This window comes from Somniosus microcephalus, chromosome 24 (assembly GCF_052327205.1).
Source record: "Somniosus microcephalus isolate GS21.2 chromosome 24, FLI_Smic_1.0, whole genome shotgun sequence".
In the NCBI taxonomy this organism is placed as follows: Eukaryota; Metazoa; Chordata; class Chondrichthyes; order Squaliformes; family Somniosidae; genus Somniosus; species Somniosus microcephalus.
Genome location: NC_141010.1, coordinates 40,298,463 through 40,325,284, shown reverse-complemented (window position 1 = coordinate 40,325,284; position 26,822 = coordinate 40,298,463). Strand labels below are relative to the sequence as shown.

General features: G+C 45.3%; 2 protein-coding genes across 4 annotated transcripts in view; both read left to right on the top strand.

Moving 5' to 3' along the window:
- Window positions 1-866: 866 nt before the first annotated feature.
- On the top strand, window positions 867-26,259 carry LOC147101262 (secernin-2-like). 3 transcript variants are annotated; one of them, XM_085966550.1, is made up of 11 exons: window positions 867-981; window positions 1,257-1,386; window positions 3,339-3,513; window positions 7,381-7,562; window positions 9,241-9,440; window positions 11,284-11,499; window positions 12,259-12,427; window positions 13,880-14,060; window positions 16,570-16,765; window positions 18,120-18,973; window positions 26,171-26,259. In XM_085966550.1, the coding sequence occupies exons 3-9, from the start codon at window positions 3,340-3,342 to the stop codon at window positions 16,726-16,728; spliced, it is 1,281 nt and encodes a 426-aa protein (XP_085822676.1). In that variant the 5' UTR covers window positions 867-981; window positions 1,257-1,386; window position 3,339; the 3' UTR covers window positions 16,729-16,765; window positions 18,120-18,973; window positions 26,171-26,259. The 3 variants fall into 3 exon arrangements, with proteins under 3 accessions (XP_085822676.1, XP_085822677.1, XP_085822678.1); XM_085966551.1 differs by lacking the exon at window positions 1,257-1,386; XM_085966552.1 differs by lacking the exon at window positions 26,171-26,259 and having other exon boundaries at window positions 18,120-22,645.
- Window positions 23,461-26,822, top strand: part of LOC147101261 (leucine-rich repeat-containing protein 46-like) — a 35,338-nt gene continuing 31,976 nt past the window's right edge. The window contains exons 1-2 of the mRNA XM_085966553.1: window positions 23,461-23,574; window positions 26,171-26,270. Of these exons, the coding sequence (XP_085822679.1) occupies window positions 23,565-23,574; window positions 26,171-26,270 (110 nt within the window). The 5' untranslated portion in view covers window positions 23,461-23,564. The remainder of the gene's footprint in view (window positions 23,575-26,170; window positions 26,271-26,822) is intronic.

Below are 26,822 nucleotides of genomic sequence, written 5' to 3'. Positions count from 1 at the left end.
GGAGCACGCGGTGTCCGCCGGCAAGCTTGAGTACTTCCGCGACCGGTGGGCGCTGCGGGGACTGGAGTGCGTCATCGATTCGGACAACACAATTTTAATTTGATTTGTTAAGGTTTATTTAAAATTTGATTAATTTACAGACAATTTGTTTTTGGTCCAATCAGAAGAGTACACTGATCTTTGGCGGAGGCGGAGGTCCCCAGTGGAGGGCTCTCTACGCGGGAGTCCTCCCTTGTTCTATTGGGGACTTGGCCTGGAGGGTGTTGCACGGAGCAGTCCCGTGCAATATGGTTTTAAATAGGTTCACGGACTCCCAGGCCGCCTGCCTTTTCTGCGGCCTGGAGGAGTCCATTTTTCATGTTTACACGGAGTGTGAGAGGTTGCAGCCCATCTTTCACTATTTGAAGGGGCTGCTCCTCGATTTTTGGCTGCACTTCAATCCCACGCTCCTGATCTTTGGTCACCCGGTGCGGAGGGGAGCGGGCAGATCGGAGGACCTCCTCGTAGGACTGCTCCTGGGCCTGGCCAATGTGGCCATCAATTGGTCCAGGCAGCGGGCAGTCGAGGGGGTCGTTCGGCCCGATTGCCTGCCTCTCTTCCGCGGCCATGTTCATGCCCGGGTGGCCCTGGAGATGGAGCATGCGGTGTCCGCCGGCACGCTTGAGGCATTCCGCGACCGGTGGGCGCCGCGGGGACTGGAGTGCATTATCAATTCGGAGAACCAAATTTTAATTTGATTTGTTAAGTTTTATTTAAAGTTTTATTAATTTACAGTCAATTTGTTTAAGCACCCAATCAAAAGAGTACACTGATCTTTGTATCTTCTCTATTAGAGTTCCTAGACCACAGTCCTTCTCTCACAGAGACGGAAGGGTTAACTTTACTACCCACAGCGTGTGCGACTGTCAGCTGACCCGAGAGAGAGACAGACAGACATTGATCTCAGCTCAGTCTGAGCAGTGCTGGGACTTCCTAACCGAGGTAAGGTGCAGTGGGGTGGGGGAAGAAATCAGTAAACGATTGAGCATTTTTCCCACTAATCTCTCGCTACTAAATGCGGATGCCCGGCACACAATGTAAATGCCGCTCGCCTTGCAGGGGCGGGTTGCGTTGTCATTGTAAGGTGAATGGGAATCCGCCCAAAGCGGATCTGCAGGGCCCGGCTGTTGCTTCACATTTCACTCTGTTTTTGCACGAGTTTTTCCTGAGGTCCTGCTGGTTTCATTGCAATCTCGTTTTTTCTCCTCACTGGTAAGGATTCGGGCTAAAGACCACGAGTTGAAACATTGTGATCCCATCGGCAGTGACAGATGGATTGGGCCCGATGAAACTGCACAGAGCAGCTGGAAACTGACACTGATCTGTTACTGCAACCATTTAATAACGGTACAGTTACACTTCCGGTCATAGTTTGTAAGCGAAAAAAATCTTATAATCATCTGTCAGCCTTGGCTCAGCGGGTAGCGCTCTCGCCTCTTGAATTAGAAGGTCGAGGGTTCAAGTCCCACTCTAGGCTGACACTCCAGTGCAGTACTGAGGGAGTGCTGCACTGTCGGAGGTGCCGTCTTTCGGATGAGATATTAAACCGAGATCCTGTCTGCCCTCTCAGGTGAACGTAAAAGATCCCATGGCACTATTTCGAAGAGGTGTTCTGTGGCCAATACTTATCTCTGAACCAACATAACAGAAACATAATCTGGTCATTATCACATTGCTGTTTGTGGGACCTTGCTGTGCGCAAATTGGCTGCCACGTTTCCCACATTACAACAGTGACTCCACTTCAAAAGTACTTAATTGGCTGTAAAGCACTTTGAGACGTCCGGTGGTCGTGAAAGGCGCTATAGAAATGTAAATCTTCTCAACCTAAAACAGATTATCTGGTCATTATCACACTGCTGTTTGTGGGATCTTGCTTTGCACAAATTGGCTGCCTCATTTCCCGACATTCCAAGAGTACTTCATTGGCTGTAAAGTGCCTTGGGACACCGAGGTTGTGAAAGGTGTTATATAAATGCAAATTCATTTTTCTTTGGTACACTGTGCTTAAAGTGGGTGCGGTCTGTCTGGGTCCCCTGCTGTTCTGTTTATAGACCCCCCCTCCTCCCTGTTTAAAGAGACTAACACTCATTTAATTTCTTTCTTTAATTTCTTAATGGGAATCTTTATTGAAAAGGGACCAGTTTTCAAACATTGTGAGGTGATGGCACGGTCTGTGTTGCAATAATGTCCTTGCCTTTGCTCGTGTTGTGGTAGAATTCCACATGTGCCCCCTCGTACCCCAGCCAAAGGGCCATTCTCCATGCTTGAGCCTTGAAAGTGAGTGTCAGCAGGCTAAACAACTGCAGGAGGCAGATCCTGTCCACATGCACATTTTCAGTGGGGGTTGTTGAATAAGAATCAGGAGCAGGAAGATTGACTCCATTTTCTCTCTCCCGTAAGTCTGGGGCACTGAGGCCAATTATAGAACAAGTGCTGCTGCCTTGGCTAATTCAGTCATACCAGGCATCAGACCAAGGAGCTTCTGGGCTGAATATCTTGGTACTAAACCTATATTAGCCCACTGAAAGAGATAACTGTTCTTTCTAGTGTAAATTTTCAAATTAAATGGATATGGCAACTTTGCCTTTAGAGTAATAAAAGTAAATGGTGAGTTTATTTTAATATTCTTTCTCTGGATGTGGGTGTCACTGGCAAGGCTGGCATTTGTTGCCCTTGAGAAGGTGGTGATGAACCACCTCCTTGAACCACTGCAGTCCATGTGGTGAAGGTACTCCCACAGCGCTGTCAAGAGAGGGAGTTCCAGGATTTTGACCCAGTGACGATGAAAGAACACTGATATATGCCCAAGTTTGGATGGTGTGTGACTTGGAGGAGCGGGCAGGTGCTTGAGCTTTTATGTGCTGTAAATACTATATGTATGTAATCCTGAATATCCTTGTTTTCAAATCCCTCCATGGCCTTGCCCCTTGGTATCTCTGTCATCTCCTCTAGCCCCACAAGCCTCTGAGATAGTTGCGCTTCTCTAATTCCAGCCTCTTGAGCATCCCTGATTTTAATTGCTCAACCATTGGTGGCCATGCCTTCAGCTGCCTAGGACCTAAGCTCTGGAATTCCCTCCCTAAACCTCTCCTCCTTTCTACCTCTCTTTCCTCCTTTTAAGATGCTCCTTTAAAACCTACCTCTGACCAAGCTTCTGGTCATCTCCTTATGTGGCTCGGTGTCAAATTTTGTTTTATAATACTCCTGTGAAGCGCCTTGGGAATTTTTACTACATTAAAGGAGCTATATAAATACAAGTTGTTGTTGTTGTTAGTGTGATGCCTCTCTGCCCCACAGAATGGCTGCCAGCACTGTCTGTGCTCCCTCTTCCTGTGACTGCTTTGTTGCTCTCCCCCCGGCCACTGAAGGGAAAGAGGTGATTTTTGGGAAGAACTCGGACAGACCACGGGATGAGGTTCAGGAAGTGGTTTACTTTCCTGCAACTGAGCATGCATCAGGCTCCAAGGTGGAGGTAAGAGTTTGGACTGCAGCAATAGAATAGCCAGTTCCATAGTTCCCAGGTACATGTGGAATCTGACAAGTAGTTTATTGATTATAAATAAAAACAGAAAATGCTCGAAACACTCAGCAGGCCAGGCAGCATCTGTGGAGAGAGAAAGATTGGGTTAATGTTTCAGGCGGTGAGGGAGGGGAGTGAGACTGAGACAAAAGTAAAGTAGAAAGAGAGCAGGCTTTTTGCAGACTTGCCAATGCCAGTTTCCTTGGCTGGAGGGCTGAGAGCTTTTGGTGTTGCCCAGTCGGAAAAAGATTGAGAATGAGAGAGTTTTGTTCACATTTATTGTCTGGAATCACATTTGGCTTGAAAGAGCCCTGAGAGAAGGCACGTGTGGGGGCTTTGTATGGGTAGGGCGTGTGTTTGGGTGGGAATTTGGTATCTCTACCATCATTTTGTCCGTACACAGTATAAGTAAGTTCAAGAGACAAATGCATTTTTGGAACAAGGTGGGATTTGAATGCAAACAGATGGACTTGAGATATATTTGTTGAATCTAATGGCTTTTTCATGTTGCTAAAAATTATTTTATTGTATAAATTTAGTTTCATAATCTTATGTCAACATCTAGTATCCATATGCATACAATTTCTCAACATTCTCTGATACAGAATGACCTGATATAATTCTGGAAGTTGTTATGAGCTACAGTACTGCATGAATATTTTTTTTATTCGTTCATGGGATGTGGGTGTCACTGGCAAGGCCAGCATTTATTGCCCATCCCTAGTTGCCCTTGAGAAGGTGGTGGTGACCCCCAGGATGTTGATGGTGGGGGATTCAGCGATGGTAAGGCCGTTGAATGTCAAGGGGCGGTGGTTAGACTCTCGCTTGTTGGCGCGGATGTTACTTGCCACTTATCAGCCCAAGCCTGAATGTCATCCAGGTCTTGCTGCATTCGGGCATGGACTGCTTCATTATCTGAGGAGTTGCAAATGGAACTGAACACTGTGCATTCATCTTTGATCATCCCCACTTCTGACCTATGATGGAGGGAAGATCATTGATGAAGCAGCTCAAGATGGTTGGGCCTAGGACACTGCCCTGAGGAACTCCTGCAGCGATGTCCTGGGGCTGAGATGATTGACCACCTACAAGTACAACCATCTTCCTTTGTGCTAGGTATGACTCCGGCCAGTAGAGAGTTTTCCCCCCCGATTCCCATTGACTTCAGTTTTACTGGGGCTCCGTGATGCCACACTTGGTCAAATGCTGCCTTGATGTCAAGGGCAGTCACTCTTGCCTCACCCCTGGAATTCAGCTCTTTTGTCCATTTTTAGACCAAAGCTGTAATAAGGTCTGGAGCCGAGTGGTCCTGGCGGAACTCAAACTGGGCATCAGTGAGCAGGTTATTGGTGAGTAAGTGCTGCTTGCCGACGACACCTTCCATCACTTTGCTGATGATTGAGAGTAGATTGGCTGGATTGGATTTGTCCAGCTTTTTGTGGACAGGACCAACCGGGACAGTTTTCTACATTGTCGGATAGATGCCAGTGTTGTAGCTATACTGGAACAGCTTGGCTAGAGGCACAGCCGCTACTGGAGCACAAGTCTTCAGCATGACAGCTGGGATGTTGTCGGGGCCCATAGCCTTTGTTGTATCCAGTGCGCTCAGCCGTTTCTTGATAACACTTGGAGTGAATCGGATTGGCTGAAGACTGGCTTCTGTGATGGTGGGGACCTCGGGAGGAGGCCGATATGGATCATCCACTCGGCACTCTGGCTGAAGGTCGTTGCAAACGCTTCAGCCTTATCTTTTGCACTCGCGTGCTGGGTTCCGTCATCATTTGAGGATGGGGATATTCATGGAGCCTCCTCCTCCCGTTAGTTGTTTAATTGTCCACCAGCATTCACGACTGGATGTGGTAGGACTGCAGAGCTTTGATCTGATCTGTAGATTGTGGGATTGCTTAGCTCTGTCTATAGCATGCTGCTTCTGCTGTTTAGCATGCATATAGTCCTGTGTTGCAGCTTCCCCAGGTTGGCAACTCATTTTTATGTACAAGCAGTGCTGCTCCTGGCATGCTCTTCTGCACTCCTCATTGAACCAGGGTTGGTCCCCTGGCTTGATGGTAATGGTAGAGTGAGGGATATGCCGGGCCATGAGGTTACAGATTGTGGTGGAGTACAATTCTGCTGCTGCTGATTACCCACAGCACCTCATGGATGCCCAGTTTTGAGCTGCTAGATCTTAACATGTTCATTTAAAATTTCTCTCCCCACTAGTTTAATGGAGGTGTTAATCCGCTTAGGCTAACACCACTGTTAAAATAGCAGAGAGAGGAATTTGCAGTGACCACATTAAACATCCGTACAATATACAATATTTTCTAGGCTTTGTATATGGATAGGTCCCTGTTAATTGAGATCGCGAGTTCATTACTTTCTTTGTCACACTATTGTGTTTTCTGCATACTAATTTCTCTTGGCAATTGTTCAAGGCTCCTTTACTAATTGAGAAGCCACTTAAAATGCCCCTTGTTATAATGTGACATTTGTGCAGCTTTTCAATCCTGTTATACAGGAGTTTAAATGCAGTGGATATTCTGGCTTTTTCTGTAAACCTTTTTTGTGTGTGAATGTCTCCACCCCAATCAGTGGGGGTAACTGAGTTAGAATATCAGTGGAGTCCACAATCAAACCCAGGTTCAAATTCCCTCTAGCGATGATCCAGCTTATTCATGGAAGGGTGGAAAAGCGTGGGTGTTTTTTTCCCCCCAAGGCAACTGAATTGTACAAGGGACTTCTATTTATCCTTATCGCTGTGTGGCTATCTTCCTTCTTTGACAGTTCTTCTTCTTCTTAGGCAGTCCCTCGGAACCGAGGATGACTTGATTCCACACTAAAAATGGGTTCTCAGGTGACTGATGAGTCCAGTGCGGGACCTACAGTTTCTGTCACGTGGAGCAGATGGTGGTTGAAGGGGCGGGGGGGGGGGGGGGGTGCTTGGGTTGACGTACTTTCCTTCCGCTGTTTGCGCTTGGCTTCCACTTGCTCCTGACGAAGAGACTCGAGGTGTTCGGCGCCTTCCCAGATGCTTCTCCTCCACTTTGTGCGGTCTTGGGCCAGGGATTCCCAGGTATCGGATGATGCAATAGTCATGCAAGTTTCCAAAACACTGCAGTGAATATATAGCCGTGTGCAGCAGAAAAACCAACCCAGATAGTTCTGACAAAGGGTCATCGACCTGAAAAGTTAACTGTTTCTCTCTCCACAGATGCTGCCTGACCTCCTGAGTATTTCCAGCATTTTCTGTTTTTATTCCAGATAGTACTCCCTTTATTAGGTTCCTTAATACACAGGAACAGGAGTAGGCCATTCAGCCCCTCGAGCCTGTTCTGAGATTGTTAGATCGCGGCTGATCTGTATCTTAACTCCATTTACCCGCCTTGACTCCATAACCCTTAATACCCTTATCTAATAAAAATCTATCAGTCTCAATTTTAAAATTTTTCAATTGATTTAGCCTCAACAGCTTTTTGGGGGAGAGACTTCCAAATTTCCACTACCCTTTGTGTGAAGAAGTGCTTCCTGACATCACCCCTGAATGGCCTGGCTCTCATTTTAAGGTTATGCTCCCTTGTTCTGGATTGCTTCACCAGAGAAATTAGTTTCTCTCTATCTACCCAATAAAATACCTTAATCATCTTAAACAACGCAATTAAACCACCCCTTAATCTTCTGGGAGGTTCCATGACACCCTGTTTTGCAGTTGGTTGGCATGTTGCAATTCAATTAAGTACACTTCTCCTCCCCTTGAGTGCCCATTTCGGAAGAACGGCCTATGTTTGTTATATATCATCATTTTTTTTTTATATTGAACAGTGCACGTACATTGAAATCGAGCAGGTTGAGAAAACGTATGCAGTGATACTCAGCCGACCGGCCTGGCTATGGGGAGCAGAAATGGGAGCCAACAAGCATGGCGTCTGCATTGGCAACGAGGCCGTGTGGACCAAAGAGCCTATCAGTGAGAAGGAAGCGCTGCTTGGAATGGACCTTGTCAGGTAGAAACTTCTTTTTCTATTTTGAATTGCTTTGCACTCAAGTCATTAGAGTCTTGCATGTTAATTAAGTTGCAGATCAATTTTTCCATTAAAAATAAATGTTTTAAAACTCGTGCCAGCTTTAATGTGTTTGTACTTCAGGAGCTTGGCATGATAGTAGATTGGCGGTTAGGATCAGATCAGCCATGATCTTATTGAATGGCGGAGCAGGCTCGAGGGGCCGATTGGCCTACTCCTGCTCCTATTTCTTATGTTCTTATGATGGATTCCCAATGGGTTTAAATTTCAACACCACCTTTGACTCAGAAGCTATCATTGGCCGAGCTTCAGTTTTGAGCTCAGCGACTTGATGGGGCTCCATCTCGGAATGGTTGGCACTATTGGCTTTTGATATTTATCCTTCCTTTTATTACTGAAAATAATATATGCTTAGAAATAACTTGATTTTTTTCCTTGGAATGCAGGCAATTTTCACAAGCCGGTATTGCCTATCCCTGGTTGAACTTGGGGGCATTGAGAGTCAACCATGTAGTGTGGGAATGGAGTCACGTATAGACCAGACAGGGAAGGGGTGGCAAGATCTCTTCCTGGAGAACATTAGTGAACAGTTGCGTTTTTACAACAACCTGGTAGCTTGATAATGATTCTTTTTCAGATTTATTGAATTCAATTTCACAACTTACCATGATAGTATGGTACTAGTCCAGTACCATAACCACTGGGCTACCATACCCTAAATATCATATAATGTGAAATTCCTTTAACTGTTACTTTAGTGCAGGCATTAAATCATTTATTTTAAAAAAAATGAGTTAACACCTGTATTAAAATCGAATAGGCTGCTTTTAAAGAGGAGATGGTTCGGGTAAGTCGAGGTACATTCCCACAAGGGGGAAAGGTCGGGCAACCAAAGCCAGAGCTCCCTGGATGATGAAAGAGAGAGAGAGTAAGATGAAGCAGAAAAAAGGGGCGTATGACAGATATCAGGTTGAGAATACAAGTGCGAACCAGGCTGAATATAGAAAGTACAGAGCTGAAGTGAAAAAGGAAATAAGAGGGGCAAAGAGAGAGTATGAGAATAGATTGGCAGCTAACATAAAAGGCAATCCAAAAGTCTTCTATAGGCATATAAATAGTAAACAGATAGTAAGAGGAGGGGTGGGGCCGATTAGGGACCAAAATGGAGACCTACGCAGGGGAGTGGGACTAGTTGAAGTGCTTTTACAGAGAGCCAGCATGGGCTCAATGGGCCGAATGGCCTCCTTCTGTGCTGTAACCATTCTATGAAAGCACTTTGGGACGTCCTGAGGTTGTAAAAGGTGCTATATAAATGCCAGTCTTTCTTTATAGGAACTTGTTGAGCATTCATCTGCTAATATTGCCAGCAATAATTTCAATTTTTAAAAAATTAAAAGCGATATCTACTTGATAAAAGTTTTCGACAACCCCTTTGATTTTTGTTTGTAAATACATCACAATAATGTAAGCTGGATCAAAATGCATCACTGGACTATTTGTATGTGATGTTATAATTAACCTGATACACAAGCTTCTGGTTCTTCCTTATCCCTGAAGAAAGGTTTGCCAAACACTTTGTCTTGCTGTTATTGTGCATGGTATAGATTGTAGCTGCTTCCTATTTTTATATACATTATCCTATTTCCCATTCCTCTGCTAGGCTTGGACTGGAGAGAGGTTCCACTGCTAAGGAAGCCCTGGATGTTATTACCTCCCTGGTGCAGCAATATGGCCAGGGTGGGAACTGCAAGGAGGCCCCAGAAGCATTCATCTACCATAACACATTTTTGATTGTGGACAGAAAAGAGGCTTGGGTGCTGGAGACATCTGGGATATACTGGGCTGCTCAGCAAATTACAGGTTAACTGTGTACAAAGATTGAAAAGCGTATTGTAGTTATTCTGTGTTCTGTCTATAGTGTGGTATTAAGGAGGTCACAGCATTGTGGTCTGCAAATCCCAAATTGTGGGGGCTTCTCGTCATTGCTGTACCAAAGCAAAGCTCCCAATACATTTCACTAACAAATAATTCATTTTTGATACCCAAGCTGCTGCAGGGTTATGTGATGTCTCTTCCAAAAAGAAACCTATGATGCATGATTCCCACTATTGGATGTGACTGACACATGACTGAATAAAACTACACCAACCTTTTATATCGGGTGGCATGCAACATCGCTTCCATAAAGCTATTAGTCTAGGCCCCAGTATCATCCATAATACAGTATAATCTTGGTTTGGTCCCTCTACATAATCACAGCAATCTTTACGTATCTATCATCAATCATTTCTTTACATGTCTGAGCCCCCCGGAGGTGACACATTTCTGATTGTAGACAGGAGAGAGGTTGGGAGGTACTTGGTGATTTGGCCCAATACCATGTTGCTCAGCTCGGGTTTCTTTCGTTTGTTTCTAAGCCTGTATAGAGTCTAGAAATGCCTATAGATTGTGTCTTAGAAGAGCCATTTCTGACAGTAACAATATTTGCTTAATTCTGCCCTAGGGTGTCACCATGTTTGACTATCATGCGGTAAATTTGGTACTGTAGTATCAAAGTTTCATATAAACGGAGTTTGGTTTGCAAACAGATACTCCTTGTTTTCCATATCCTGTCCAGCTTGTAGCAAATGGGAGCTACTAGGGAAGTTCTTCTTCATTACAGCTCTCATCTACTGAAATTATTTGCCTAGATATACAAATGTATCAGTGATCCTGGGGTATTTCACTACAGTGAGATCATCCATCTGAATGGGTCCATTTGAATGGCTATTCCTGTCATGTCTGCTACTGATAATATTGGGTAACAATGTTGTGCCTGAAGAGTTGTGCTCACACTCTAAATTATGTTGTGTATTAGAACTTCCAGAGCCTGGAAATTGTACAATGCCTGGGCGGGGTGGCAGAGGGATGGGGGGCTGTCGCAATTTGGGGTGGAACCCGGATTCACGAGATCTCTGCCCTTCTCTCAATGCCCAATAAATTACACTCTGAGGAAGTGGTCGCGTCCTCTTCCTCTATGGTGATAGAATCACTATAATGATTTGGTCTTATTAATTATGGTCGAGTTAGCTCTCCCAAGGGCTCTGTTGTTAAACACTTTTTTTGTATGGCAGTGAAGTTGAGTTAGCTGATCTCGGCCAGAGGAACAGTAGAATTGGCTTTAGCACCCCTTGGGTTAGAGAGGAGGAAAATCGGACAGAGATCCACTCCTGATTGCTAACTAGCTATCCATGCTGGAAGGTGCATGTATGTGGACGTGAGTAGGGATAAGATCAGGCTGGCCGTGATGTCTCTAATGAATGAATAGCTCACTCAATGTCAGAAATTGCACAACTGTTGGTGGGGGGGAGGGAGGGGGGGCTGGGCCGGGCTGGGCATGGTGTGGGGTCGCAGCTTTGGGTGGCACCCAGAATGACAAGATTCTGCCCTTCTCAAAATGCCCAATGAATTACACTCTGGGGAAGTGGGCGCTTTCTCTTCCTCTATGGTGATAGAATTGTTATAATATGTGAAGGATTAGCCACTTGAATGACTACCCAGAGGGCAGCTGGTACCTGTGGACAGGTACGCCAGCATGATTGAGGACAGAATTGGAGGGGGTGGGGGGATGAATTGAGCCCGAGTGATTCAGGAACACAGCCTGTACACTTCCACAAAGAGAGTTCCCAGAATCTTTATACTCCATGTTCTTTATACTTAACAGAAGGTGCAAAAAATATCTCCAATCAGCTGACCATCACCACAGAGATCAGTGTCGAGCACCCTGACCTCCGAAGCTATGCCCAGAGTCAGGGATGGTGGAGCGGTGAGGGAGAGTTCAACTTCTCCCAGATTTTCTCTCTGACTAACCCACCAGTGAGAATGGAGGCTGCAAAGGTTCGTTACTGTGGAGGCAAGGAGCTACTTCGTAAACAAGAAGGTGAATAAAGTTCAGAGCATAAAATAGCACACTATTATTGCATATTAGAATTGCCAGACAGGTTCGGGAAAACTGACTTTTGCTGGACTTATGGCAATACAATTATTGGTACTCCCAAGTTTTTATACTGCAAAAGGGCAGAATTGGAATTTTATACCTATGATTTTCTATGAGGCAAGTTGTGTCCTGGTCAGACTGTTGACAATACGGAGCCATTTTCCTACATCACAACAGTGACTACACTTGAAAAGTACTTCATTAAAGCGCTTTGGGACATCCTGAGGTGGTGAAAGGTGCTATATAAAATGCTTCACCTCCAAGTGAGAGAGAAAAATCAGCAGGTGAGCTACCCTCAGCTTGCTCTTGTTTGTCTTCTGGTGGCAGAGGAGAAGCACCCTGATGGGACCATGGGCAAAGGCATTGCCTGGTGTAGCACTGTCTATACAGACCACAAGGTTAACTGATTAATCTCGATTGGGGCACGACAATTGTCCACAGCACCCTTGGGTTATGTAGAGGAAAAATTACCTAGGGTTTCCATTCCTGTTTATTGTCCATTGATTGACTCCAGCTGGAAAATGGACCTGTCTGGACTTTGAGTGAAGACAGGATAATGGAGTTATTGACTAATCATAGCAATCGATCTCCATCAGTTAACGTATAACGGACCCAAACATGACACAAGGAAGACCCTGTGATCTAGAAGTCTTCAGGAAACTAAAAATGATCATTCTATAATAATCTATCATTGCATCACAGCAGGTAGCATCCAAGCTGAGACGATCATGGATATCCTTCGCGATAAGGAGAGTGGAATCTGCATGGACTCTGGTGCCTTCTGTACCACAGGCAGTATGGTGTCCATCCTACCTCAGGATGACGGTTTACCCTGCGTGCATTTCTTTACAGCGACCCCTGACCCTTCGAGGTCAGTTAACCAACGTTGGTAAACACACTCTCTCAGAAACAGTTTCCTTTACCAGTACATTGTGCTTACAGTGGACATTTTCTCAGGGCAGCATCTTATTATAGAAACATAGAAGATAGGAGCAGGAGTAGGCCATTCAGCCCCAGTATATTACCAGTATGTTAAAGTGTAGCACTGAAAGATTCTGCTAATGGGACAATCTGCTATTTTACCCACTATCTGGACAATTTGCTACTCCGCACCATTACACCTCTCATCGTCATGGCCTTGAAGTGAAAATTTAAAAAAAAATTAGTAAAATCTGCGTGGGCAGAAATAAGAACATCATAAGAACATAAGAAATAGGAGCAGGAGTAGACCAATCGGCCCCTCGAGCCTGCTCCGCCATTCAATAAGATCATGGCTGATCTGATCCTAACCGCCAATCTACTATCACAGAACCATCTCCTGAATCTAACAGAATTAGACACACGAAATAGCAGGATCAGGCTACACGGCCCCTGGGCCCACTCCGCTACCCACAGGGCCATGTCCGATCCGAACCTAGACTCGTCCAAATTCCTGCCCGCTCCCCGTAACCCTTAATTCCCTTTACTTCTAGGAAACTGTCTATTTCTGTTTTAAATTTATGTAATGATGTAGCTTCTACAGCTTTTTGGGGCAGCATATTCCATGGACCTACCACCCTCTGAGTGAAGTAGTTCCTCCTCATCTCAGTTTTGAAAGAGCAGCCCCTTATTCTAAGACTATGCCCCCTAGTTCTAGTTTCACCCATCATCGGGAACATCTTCCCTGCATCCACCCGATCCAACCCCTTCACAATCTTATATGTTTCAATAAGATTGCCTCTCATTCTTCTGAACTCCAATGAGTAGAGTCCCAATCTACTCAACCTCTCCTCATATATGTCCATCCCCTCATCCCCGGGATTAACCGAGTGAACCTTCTTTGTACCGACTCGAGAGCAAGTATGTCTTTTCTTAAGTATGGACACCAAAACTGTATGCAGTATTCCAGGTGCGGTCTCACCAATACCTTGTACAACTGAAGCAATACCTCCCTATTATATTCTATCCCCCTAGCAATGAAAGCCAACATTCCATTGGCCTTCTTAATCACTTGCTGCACCTGCATACTAACCTTTTGAGTTTCGTGCACCAGGACCCCCAGATCCCTTTGTACTTCAGTACTTTCCAGTTTCACTGAATTTATTTCCCAGTTTGCTTAGTATAATTGCTGCATGTGAGCTGATCTGATTTTTTTTATTGTGTGCGCAGGAGGGAAAGAAATAAAAAATAAAAGGTTTGTAAAACTACACTCGTGTATGGGGGAGGCGGAGGCAGAGAAAGCACTCTTTGATTCAGTTTAGTGATACCATTGCATGATTTCTCTCTCTGCACCTTTGCACTGTGCACATCTGATTTTTTTTTAATGTATTTCTTTTATTAATAGATCTGTCTTCAAACCCTTCATCTTCATCGATGATGTAACGCCAGTGCCTATGGTGATTTCTCCGAGTTATGGAGACGAGGATCCAGTAAGGAAGCAGCCTCGGTTCCAGAGCAAACCGGACCGTAGGCATGAACTGTACAAGGCACATCAGCAGGCCAAAGCCACGATGGATAGTGGACAGGTATTATGTTTTTTCATTTGGGAAAGAACTCCTCTGAGATAATGTTGACTGGACCGCTGATGGCTGCTTAACATGGCTTTGGTCATCCAGTAGATAATAGGATAATCTGCCCAAAGTTGGTAAATATCAGCATAGCTACTAGTCAATCTGATATCTAACTATAGGAACCAGGGATGGAGCGGGGGGGGTGAGGAAGTGGTTAGGGGGAGGTGGGTGGGGTGGGGTGGGACGGGGAGACAAGCTAGCATCTTCTGGAAGCACAGACTTGCCAGATTCCACCTTTCAAGAAGTTGCCACAGCTGGCCTTTATTGCAAGGAAGATGGAGTGTAAAAGTAGGGAAGTCTTGCTATAACTGTACAGGGCATTGGTGAGACCACATCTGGAGTACTGCGTACAGTTTTGGTCTCCTTATTTAAGGAGGGATATACTTGCATTGGAGGCAGTTCAGAGACGATTCACTCGGTTGATTCCTGAGATGAAGGGGTTGTCTTATGAAGAAAGGTTGAGCAGGTTGGGCCTATACTCATTGGAGTTTAGAAGAATGAGGGGCGATCTTACTGAAAGGTCTAAGATTCTGAGGGGGCTCGACAGGGTAGATGCAGCGAAGATGTTTCCCCTCGTGGGGAATCTAGATCTAAGAGGCATAGTTTCAGAATAAGGGGTCGCCCATTTAAAACGGAGATGAGGAGGAATTTCTTCTCAGGGTCGTGAATCTTTGGAATTCTCTACCCCAGAGAGCTGTGGAGGCTGGGTTATTGAATATATTTAAGGTGGCGATAGACAGATTTTTGAACGATAAGGGAGTCAAGGGTTACGGGGAACGAGCAGGAAAGTCGAGTTGAGGCCAAGACCAGATCTGCCATGATCTTCTTGAATGGCGGAGCAGGCTCGAGGGGCCGAATGGCCTACTCCTGCTCTTATTTCTTATGTTCTTATGCACTTCACTGGAAATATCCGCAGTCTCAAGTTGCTTGTTACATTGTGCTTAAATAATCCAGTGTTGTACGAATTGCATTCCCAAATTTACAGGGTTGCCTAGATTCAAAGGCATTCTGCTGTCCACTTAGTTACTCGGAGAAAAATGCAAACACTCCATTCCCTTGTGGGATTTTTCACTGTCCTCCTATGTGAGCAGACCATCTGTGAGGATTATGTGGGTTGTAATTATTATTCCATGCAGCTGACATCAGACACTGCAGCTCATTCACAGACTTCCCACTCGGCCTGTATCCAGCACTAAAACTTAGGGTTGCCAACCCTCCTGGATTCTCCAAGAATTAAAGATTAATCTCCATGACGCTGCTGCAAATAACCCAGTAGAAAACTCATAGGGGTCTTAAAAACATATCGTTTTCTTCATTTTCTTGGAACACTTTTGCTTGTTGTTTTTAAAAAAAAAAAAAAAAAAAAATATTGGAGAAGGGGAAAAACTGCTGTTTCATTAGGTGGGAGGACATGTGCTTAAACCTCCAGGAATACATCCAACCCGCGTTGGCAATCCTACATTCACTCATTCTGATCTTTTTCTCGTGCTCGCTAACTCTTTCTCCCACAAAAGCAAAATACAGCGGATGCTGGAAATCTGCAATAAAAACAGAAAATGCTGGAAATACTCAGCAGGTCAGGCAGCATCTGTGGCAAGAAAAACAGAGTTAACGTTTCGGGTCAATGACCATGACCCCGCTACCGAACATCAAGCCACCGTTTCCAAGACTGTCACTGACCTCATCTCCTCTGGAGATCTTCCCTCCACGGCCGCCAACCTCACAGTTCCCCAACCCCACACAGCCCGCTTCTACCTCCTTCCCAAGATCCACCAACAGGACTGCCCTGGTAGACCCATCATTTCAGCCTGTTCTTGCCCCACGGAACTTATCTCTTCCTATCGCGACTCTATTTTTCTCCCCTAGTCCAGTCACTTCCCACCTACGAAGGGTCATCGACCTGAAACGTTAACTCTGTTTCCCTCTCCACAGATGCTGCCTGACCTGCTGAGTATTTCCAGCATTTTCTGTTTTTATTAACTCTTTCTCCCAATCACATCTCTCCATTTTATCAATGCTATGAGGAACAGTATTCCTTTAGACTGTCCTCCTTTTTTTTCTTAAGCTATGAATGCTCCTCCGCTGCATCTTCGCTGTGTTGGAATCGAGGATCATTGCACTGTCTTCTACTCTAATGAATTCTTTCCCTGCCCCTAAAACTTTGGAACTCTTTTCCTCCCTCAGTCCTTCCTTCCTTCTACAGTCCTCAAGCTTTTAAAGCCAATTATTGGCATTACCTAAACACTACTTCCTGATTTACTTTGTCTATGTTTTCCAAACTTGGTGCTGTCCTGTACTTTGGGCTTTAGCTTCACTTTAGCTTCTCAATAAAATAAATTATTGCTGGGCTGGGTAAATGTGTGGAGTGGTGGGGAGAAGAGGCATTGGGATAAGAACATTACGAGGGCATTTATTTGCACCCTGCTGACGTATGCCATTGTAACATATGCTTGTTCCCTTTTAGGAGCAAGGTGTAAAGTTGCACCAGACTATGCAGAACCTCGAGAGACAGGGACTGAAAGCCATCAAGAACATGTTGACTAGCGGAGGAACCTTTGACCCAGAAGAAATGGCAGATCTGTTCTTTGACTGTGTTGACACGGAGATCAAATTTTACAAATAAGCTGTCAAGTGTGTTACTTCTGCAAATCCCCCTTTAGGTACTTCTCACTCTCTGCTGCTTTTCACTTAATCTACAAAATCCATTTCAAGTCCAGCTCCGGGACTGTCCTTGCAAAAGGTCCTATTTAGAAATGTGTGTTGGAGTTGGGGGGGGGGTGTCCTACATTTGTCCTCAATGCGGATGAGATAGCAAGTGAATGAGGTGGGAGAAGGGGAAATTAGTCAGAGTAACCAAATCTGATCACTATCCAGTGCCCCCTGTTAGCATGCATGTATAAACATCTAGGCCTGGGGTTTCCTCCTTGGGTGCAACCTGGAAGTTAGACCTGAAAATGCGCCCAATCTTGCACCCATTTTGCCGATGTCCAGTTATGTCCAACTATCTTTGCAATCGTGTTAGAATACGCCCAAACTTAAAATGGGCGTAAATCAGCGTAAACAATCTGAGTCCAAGGAAAGCGCCAAACCCACATGCTTATATTTCTTTAAGTATGAAAATTTATGTTTCAACTTATTTAACCATCAGGCACAGCATATTTAGGAACCTACAAATAAGGGAGGTGTTTCAATTTTTAATGTGACTTGTACTTAAAAATGCCATAAAAACCCATTGCAACAGTGACTACACATCAAAAGTACTTCATTGGCTGTAAAGCGCTTTGGACGCTTGAGGTTGTGAAAGGCGCTATATAAAAGCGAGACTTTCTTTTCAGAGGAACAGAAAATTTAGAGCCGGTCTCGGAGAAGATACATTTTTTTAAAGAACAGTCAGAAAATTGCAATTGAACATCAGAAGAATTACTTTCATTCCTGCGGCGCCTTATAATCTGGTTGCAAAGTTAAGAGATCCCCAAACAAAAGTAATTGGAGGATACTGGCATTTCAGAGTTGGGGGCGTGGGCAGTGATTGATGAAGGGTTTGATGGACTGACGTAAAAGATAGAGGAGAGTTGAGAGTATTATAGTTATGCGTGTAACTTGCTTACACCCCAAACTGCGCAATCTTTTAAACCATGCAGTTGGTCTGTGCCCTGGTTACACGTCTCGCTATGTGCAAATGCAGAGGAAACTGCTGTTGAGCGTAAGATCAGGTTTGGTTCTGGTGTTTGTCAACTTGTTGGTCTATGCTCACAAAGAATAGGGCAAGGTGAAGGAAGGCTATCGGTGCTGGTAGAAACATATCTGGAATGAGTCACTACTCACAAGACAGAGAGAAACTAGGAGGGATAAAATGTGTCATAAACAGCTCTCTTGAGTAGAATTTACAAGTTGCAGGAAAAACAGCGTAAAATAGCTTATGTTTGTTAAAGAATTGTCAATCAATGAATGAAAAATTGATTGACTTCTTCCAGTTGCCCTCTTAATACATTTTATTATTCTATTGATTTTCAGACAGAGGTTGATCAACTGCTGGACCATTGACCCGAAGAAGCAAGTCAAATGGATGTCTTCCTTGAAGCCATTAGTTTCTGTAGAGCTGACATACGCGCACACATACACACCACAACCTCTGAGCTAAAAACTCTCTTGTCTGTCCAATGGATTTGTTGTTGTATTTTGTTAACTGACGTCAAAATTGCCTTTTGTAGCTGCTAGTCTCGAGACTGCCTGTGAGCTGACTAGCGGTCAAGCATCTATTGAGATATACTTCTATTTAAAGAGACAGTATCCCTGTGTAGAGTTTAACACACAGCGATCCTAATTGAAGCTAACTAACAAGACCCACTAAAAATTGGATTAGTGTATGAAGTAATTGGCTGAAGTTTGATTTAGGTTTGATTTTTAAATCAACTGGTCTTAAGTTCAAACACAGTAGATGGCAACGTCCTTGTGTTGGGAAGTGTGCAGGCAAACTCGGGCCTGGAACAACCCAGTGCTAAAACTCTGCGTCGAGCCACCATGATGGCCACGGTCTGGGAAATTTCATGCTGCAGCAAGCACACGTCGTAGTGAGTTTTTTTATTTAGTTAAAATTAATGGAGCCATGATTACTGTTGAATTAAGTCACTTGAGCATTCCTTAGCTTTCTGAATCGGTAACGTGGGCCATGAGGTGTGTTCCCATGATGTCCATGCCCTTTTCAGCTGCCGGTGTTTAAAGCTGCCCAGCAATTTCTTAATTTTTTTTTCTTTCCTTCTGGAAGTTTGCCAGAAAAGTAAGTTTTTCTGCAGAAAGCAACAGCTGTATGGATTGTTAAAAGGAGGAAGGAACGGGAAGGTGCCAGGTTTCATCCTGATCCGTGCTGAGTAAGTCGATTGTTAAGCCAGATGATTAGAGGTGCTGCAATTGTCTCCGGTGTCCTGTGATAGGAAGAGGAACCTGCCATAATTCTGTTTTGGTGCATCAACTAAAAAAAATGAACTTAACCAAAAATACAACTACTGAGACTTAACAAATTAAATTAAAATTTGGTTGCCGGGGGTGATGATGCACTCCAGTCCCTGCGGTGCCCACCGGTTGCGGAAGGCCTCGAGTGTGCCGGCGGACACCGCGTGCTCCATCTCCAGGGCCACCCGGGCGCGAACGTGGCCGCGGAAGAGAGGCAGGCAGTCGGGCTGACCGACCCCCTCGACTGCCCACTGCCTGGACCTGTTAATGGCCACTTTGGCCAGGCCCAGGAGCAGTCCCACGAGGAGGTCCCCCGACCTGCCCGCTCCCCTCCGCACCGGGTGACCAAAGATCAGGAGTGTGGGACAAGTGCAGCCAAAAGTCGAGGAGCAACCCCTTCAAATAATGGAAGAGGGGCTGCAACCTCTCGGGAACCTGCCATAATTGCTGTTCCTAAGGGCAATCCAGGAAATCCTGCTTGAAAGTGCATTTGTGTGGACTTTAGGTGAGGAGAGAACTGAGCTTGGCATTCCATCCTCCTCAAACTTGAATAGTTTACTGACATTGTGCAGTCTTGCGCATGAAGACTGTCCACTTGGGTGAAGTACAGGAGGGTATCTGGTGCCCATGGAACTGTACCCCAGCAAGTATTAGGGCAGGTGCGAGGAGAAAGGTATTGGGGGGGAAAAAAAAGACTAGGCTACCTTCTGAACAAAATCCTGCCCATCTATGCTTAAAAATTGGATAAATGTACTTGTTAGAAGCTGTCTTTTAATAGTGTCCTTTTACTGCTGCAGCGATCCACTATTTAGAGTCTCCACTCACATGCTGAGTCACTCGCGTGTATCATTTATAAGGCCCATGTGTATCCTGCAAACAACTCTGTTAATTTAAAGACTGCCGTTTGATCCAGTGCAAGGGGCGACCACAGAGGGAGTCTTGCTCTGCCCAACAGTAGCTGCTTCCTGCTGCACTTAGAATTTTTTTTTAATTATCTGGTGACTTGAAAGAACTCTTTTTTTTGTGGGGGGAGGGGTGGGGGGTTACTTTGCCAAAACACTGTGTTTCTGCTATTGTACAAATGAAACAATGAGCCATCTCACTCCGAACAGTACCATTTTACTTCCCTCCCATGAGTGAAATTATATTTCTGTCGTCCTTGGGGGGCGGGGGAGGGGAAAGGTAAGAAATTGTCCTGAATTATTTTTTTTTTCTCTCTGTACTTAATTAAAATGCAACAAATTTTCCCTCATTTCTCTTGTACAGAATGGGCAATCTAATGGAGATATTTCAATTGAGAATCATAGCATGGTTACAGCATGGAAGGAGGCCATTCGGCCTGTCTAGCCCCTACCGGCCCTCTGCAAGAGCACTTCAGCTAGTCCCACTCCCCCCGCCCAAGAGTAATAAATCAACACACTCTCCAGCAATTCTAAGACACAGACGCTTTAAAATTTTCCAGACTTTAGAAAAGCTCGGTGCAGACTGTGCAAAAACACTTGGATCCAGGGTGATGTATATATATTTTTTTTAGCAGTCTTTCCCTGGTCAATGGGGCCACTTTATTCCTGGGCCCCAGGTCCAGCCGGTGGATTAAATGGTGGGTTTGAAATTCACGCCAAGTGGGGAAACCGGCCTGTGCCGTTTTTTAAGTTATTTTCAGGTGAGAGTCGCCGATTTCACCGTCGAAAGAAAAACCGAGACTCCTTCCACTGTGTCTGGCTCTTTTTGGGGAGGTGGGTGGGAAAGAAACTGTAAAAGGGAATTAAGCCAGGAGGGTCTAACAGCCCCTACCCGCGTGCACGATGGGCGGGGATGACCTCGGGTTGTGCTGTGATGCCCTTTACGCAGAGGCATCACTCCGGGTTTAGGCTTGTGCATGAAGAGTAACCACTTGGATGAGATACTGGAGGGTGGAGGGTGTTCATGCAACCGTACCCCAGCAAAGACCCAAGGCCTTCGGGAGAGGTGGGAGGGGGGGCAGGGAATTGGGAGGAAAGAAAGGAAACCATTGCCGTCTTAATGACAGGATAGATTCCAAAAAAGCCTTGCCACACAAGAGGGGCACATAAATGCCTTTGCAAATGGTTTATAAAAGAAGGAAAGACCTTGCCTAACAAAGTTACAGGGCTGGTCCTACCCCTTTTTTTAAATAGACAGTTGCACTCATTTCAGCCTTGCAATATATCCCTTTTGAAATCCCATTGTTGGGAATGATCCGGCTTCGGCAGTTAAGGGAAAATTGTACAGCGTTTATACCCAATTTAAAGGGATCCTGTGTCTTGAGGGAGCCATTTACATTTCAGAATTAATTAAAGGGGAAGTGTAATCTACTAAATTGCCGCATAATCCTGCATGTTGGAAAGGTACACTTACTGGCGTCTCCCTGTCTCTCTGGGTTCTGTGGGGGTGAAATTCCTCTTTTAACGAAGAACAGGAGACTGCCTGTTTTTCCCCGGTAATTAATGACCTCGCTACCAAAGCCATTCTCAAAAGATCGCACGTTTGGAAGCGTGGCGTTTCTGTGACTTTTCATTGTTGTGTTTTTAGTTACAGAGAGAAAAAAAGCACGTATTCTGTTTCTTTTTTTTTTAGAAGTGAGCTTCTGTTTGAAGTATTGACATGGCTGGGGGCACAGACATTTTGTGGAAAATTTCCCCCTTTCCAATGACCTCATAAATTGGGACTACCACCTTTGACCATCTCTTGCCCCCTCCTCTTTCCCCCTCCCCCCCTCCCCCCCCCCCCCCCCCCCCTCCGCCATTATGATGTTGATGCAGTCGTGTTAACACTGGGAGGTTTTGGACCAGGCACTCTGGTTGTTTGCGTGGACTGTGTGAAAATTTCAAAAATATAAACTGGAAGCCTAAAGTTTTTTTCCTCAAATAGTAAACTGTTCCTTTCTGTATCCTGTGATGCAGAAGCATTATTTATAAATAGTTTTCACTGAATTTTAATTTGTTGCCAAAAGAGGTCACGCTGCCTTTGATCTCTCCGCCTCTGCCCCCCGCCTGGTTTTGGACTGGGCAAAAGGTGGCAACCCTGCCCTAAAGGAGTTTAATTTACCCTGCCCAGCATTTTTAGTGCACTTGTTAATGTATTTACCCTTCAATTCCTATTGAACTGTTTTAACACAGTCTGTACCTGTTGCAACGTGGTAATACCTGCATTAATATAGCTCAGACAGGAATTGAACACAAACGCACTAACAATGGAGAAGAGAGGACAGTAAACCCTCAAACATGTCTGCGCCAAGCTTATGTTTGACCAAGGGTTTCAAAGCATAGAAATACGAGAAGGTATTGATAAATGTCCAGATGCCTCCCGCAGTATTCAGCATTATGTGAGCAATTCAGATGAATACAGTTGCCCTTTTGCAGACCAGAATGTGAGATAAAACGGAAGGAAAATACATGTTCGTTTAATGCACCAATGTTAGTGAAGCTCATGGTGTGCACTGCTGTGTAAAGGGGAATCCAGTGTTAGAGAAATGTTCAGAGGACAGCAGCAGAGCAAGTTTACTCTGCTGCAGATTGTAATGTTTCTTATTTATGATGCTGTTCACTAATAAAGTACAGGAATGACTACAAGTGTTCATTTTTTCGGTGTACGTGACAGCTATAAGAGCAGCAAAATAGAGCAGCAGAATACCAGTACATAACATTATTGTAAATTGAAAATACTTGTTTTATCCCCCTCCCTAACAATGAATCAATTGGTAAATGCATTGCCCAATATGGAACTGATCCACACAGATGAGGGAGGTCCTGAGTCTGCGCTGAGTTATCTGATCTCAGCCAGGGAGAAGTGGTAAAGGTCCTAAAATTAGCCTCGGTCCTTTAGCTAGGGAAGCATAAAAACGACAGAGTCTACAGCACAGAAACAGACCATGCTTCACACGAGCCTCCTCCCACCCAACTTCATCTAACCCTATCTGTTTACCCTCTGTTCCTTTCTGCCTCATGTGTTTATCTAGCCTCCCTTTAAAGGCATCTATGCTATTTGCCTTAACAACTCCATGTGGTAGCAAGTTCCACATTCTAATCACTCTACTGGGTAAAGAAGTTTCTCCTGAATTTGTTACTGGATATATTAGTGACTATTTTATATTTATGACCCCCCCAATTCTGCCCTCTTTCTCCCCATCTCAAAGTAGAAATGTCTTCTCTAGGTCTACCCTATCAGAACCCCTTCATAATGTTAAAGGCCTCTATTAGGTCACCCCTTAGCCTTCTCTTTTCTAGCACCCCAGCCTGATTAGTCTTTCCTGATAGGTATAAAGCTCCCAGCTTTGATATCATCCTTGATCAGCTGATGAGAAAGTTTGGTCTTGAGTTCTTGGGGAAATCTAGCAGTGGGGTAGAGTTTAATCAGTTCCCATCTTGGCCACTAGGTGGAGCCACTCTCTCGGGCAGACGCGAGGAGAACGCGCTTGTGCACTCGTTGGCGTCAGCTGAGGGCAGGCACCCGGTTGCCTTAGTAACGGGAGGCCGAAAGCGGCGAGGCGGCATGGAGCCGGGTAGGTGCGGGCGGATCAGGCCGCTGGCGTGGAGAGTGGGGACGCTTTCACCTTGCCCCGGTGGCGCCCCGCTGCCCGAAGGCCACAATCCTGCCGCAACTTAAAAGACGACAGGCTTGCATTTCTCGAGCGCCTTTCCCAACGTCGGGGCTTCACGGCCAGTGATGTCAGTTTGAAGTGTAGTCACTGCTGTAATAGGAGTGCAGATACTCAATAATGCAGGAGTTACTCAGTGCAGGAGTGTATGTCACTGTCAGCCGTGGCTCAGTGGGCGGCGCACTCTCTCGCCTACTGAGGCAGAAGGTCGGGGGTTCAAGTCCCGCTCCAGAGACTTGAGCACAAAAATGCTAGGCTGACACCCCAGTGCAGTGCTGAGGGAGTGCTGCACTGTCGGATGAGACGTTAAACCGAGGCCCCGTCTGCTCTCTCAGGTGGATGTAACTGATCACAGAAACCCCACAGTGCAGATAGAGGCCATTTCGGCCCATCGTGCCTGCACCGATACATATCCCACCCGATCCCCGTAACCCCTACGCCAACACATATCCCACCCCTATCCCCGTAACACTAAGGGTCAATTTTATCATAGCCAATCAACCTAACCCGCACATCTTTGGACTGTGGGAGGAAACCGAAGCACCCGGAGGAAACCCACGCAAACACGGGGAGAATGTGCAAACTCCACACAGACAGTCGCCCGAGGCCGGATTCGAACCCGGGTCCCTGGCGCTGTGAGGCAACAGTGCTAACCACTATGCCACCGTGCTGCCCAAAAATTGCTTCACTAACCCGGAATCGAACCCGGGCCGCGGCGGTGAGAGCGCCGAATCCTAACCACTAGACTACCAGGGAATACTGTGGCACTAAGTTCTCCCTGGTGTCCTGGGGCCAACATTTATCCCTCAATCAACATCACTAAAACAGATTATCTAGTCATTATCACATTGCTGTTCGAAAATTGGCTGCTGCGTTTCACTACACTTCAAAACGTACTTCATTGGCTGTAATGGGAGGTCCAGTGGTCATCCATTTATAAAGGTGCTATATAAATGCAAGTCTTTCTCAGTGTGCACCATCAGTGTGTACCATTTACAAGATGAGTTTGTCAGTCTCAGCTAGAGCAGTGCTAGGCACTCTTGGGATAGAGACAGAAAAGTATCAAGCCAGATTCTCGCCCCTGATTGTTATCCAGCAATTCCAGCTGAAAAATGTGCCTGTGTGCAGGTCGAGCGAGGACTAGATCAGGTTGGGGTGTGATGCCTCACATTGTCAAATAGTCAGCTGGCACTCACTGCCTAGAGTGACACATGAAGAATGGCCACTTGGGTAATGTATCATCGAGTGCCTGGATCCATATTCCACCGTAACTAAGAGACTACAGAAGAGGAGGGGAGGGAATTGAAAATAAAAATAAACCATGAAATGAATAAAGGCCACTCAGCCTATTAAACCCATTGGTGCAGTATGGGGTGGCCTTATGAGGTTGGAGCTGAGATACAGTACATTGTTTGAACAGAGTAGAGGAAGTTTCACTTTGTATGTAATCATGCAATAGCTTACCTGGTAATGCTTGATGTTGACATTAACTATCTGAAATCGGGAAGTATTCCATTCTCCAGTGCCAACAGAGCTTGCCTTGATGAGCATAAAATTCCAAAAAAGTGTGTGCGTTTTATTAAATAACACTGCGCATCAAATAAACTGAATGCAGTAACTGGAAGTAAAGTGATTGGTGCTGCTTAGTAGTTTAGTCTGAGTAAACCACTTGTCCCACATTGGCTCTGGGTTAAGCAATGCCTCAATTTTAAAATTCTCATTCTTGTTTTCAAATCCCTCCATGGCCTCACCCCTCCTTATCTCTGTCATCTCCAGCCCTAAAACCCCCGGGATATCTGCACTCCTCTGATTCTGGCCTCTTGAGCATTCTTGATTTTAATCGCTCAACCATTAGTGGCCGTGCCTTCAGCTGCCTCGGCACTAAGCTCTGGAATTCCCTCCCTAAACCTCTCCGACTTGCTACCTCTCTTTCCTCCTTTAGGATATTCTTAAAACCTACCTCTGACAAAGCTATTGGTTATCTGCCCTAATATTTGCCTCACTCTCAAATTTTGTTTTGTAACACTCCTGTGAAGCGCCTTGGGATGTTTTACTACATTAACGGCACTATAAATGCAAGTTGTTGTTGATGAAAGTGCTCCATTATACTTATATACTGGTTCTAGATTCGAACTTAAATTGCAAAGGACCTTGCACTAGAGAGCGATTTGCCAGTTTTGACTGAGAAACCTGGTCTCTTCTTGCATCACTCACGGATCAGACAAGGAGAGTCACCTTGATGGCACCTCTGGGTTAGGTTGTCCCAACTTCACAGATGAAGCACAGGGAGGTGGGCGGAGGGTAACTTATGAGTAAACCCTCCAGGTTTAACCAGATTTCTTCAGTACCTGACGAAGGATTGTATCAGCCTGAAACTCCCTTGAACCTTTGATCAGAAAGTTGCCAGATTCTCTTTCCAATTCTGTTACTCTCCATTTGGTATTATTGGAATAGAATCTGTTTACTGTGTTTACCTAGGATGTGTTCATGTTGATTTCAGACAGCCCATGTGAATCGGAGAAGTTGGTGTACATTTCCGTGTCACTGATTGCTAAGCGAAATTTGCAACTCCCTGCAGAAAAACAGACAACAGAAGACATGTGAGTAGCAGCTCAGCAGTGGGAGTCCATAATAAACAGCACTGTGCCTTTAGGACTGGATATGGTAGTAGTAATGATGCAGTTAGGCTCCCCCAATCAGTTAGTGTTAACGGTCTTGCCCGATGTGGCACCTAGCTATGCCGATCAGAAGCTTTCAGGGTCACTTCTTGATCTGTCCTGAGGTTGATTATCACAGCCTGGATTTTTCCCATTCCTGATTGCTATCCTGCGAACCCGGCTGGGCAGCACCTGTGTGTGGGTATTAGGTGAGGACAAGATTGAGCTCGATTGTGGTACTCCATGTGGTGGAATAGTGTGCTGAAACTCACTGCCTGAGCTCACACGTGTAGAATGGCCACTTGAGCGAGGTACTCCAGGGCTGCCAGTGGAACCGCACCCCAGCATGGGCCAAGGGGAAAAGGGGAGAACAGAACTGATTTAAAGAGAGGCATTACGCAATAAACCACGAGCTGGTTTCATGAGGCTGGACAACTTTATAATGCTGTGATGACATCTACACATATTTAAAGTAGCGGTTCAAATGTAGCATTC

Excerpts from the sequence above, each read along its gene's own strand:
- LOC147101262 (XM_085966551.1), top strand. The coding sequence starts at position 3,340 with ATGGCTGCCAGCACTGTCTGTGCTCCCTCTTCCTGTGACTGCTTTGTT. Across the intron at positions 3,514-7,380 it reads CATCAGGCTCCAAGGTGGAG|TGCACGTACATTGAAATCGA; the intron begins GTAAGAGTTTGG and ends TATATTGAACAG. Across the intron at positions 9,441-11,283 it reads GGCTGCTCAGCAAATTACAG|AAGGTGCAAAAAATATCTCC; the intron begins GTTAACTGTGTA and ends TATACTTAACAG.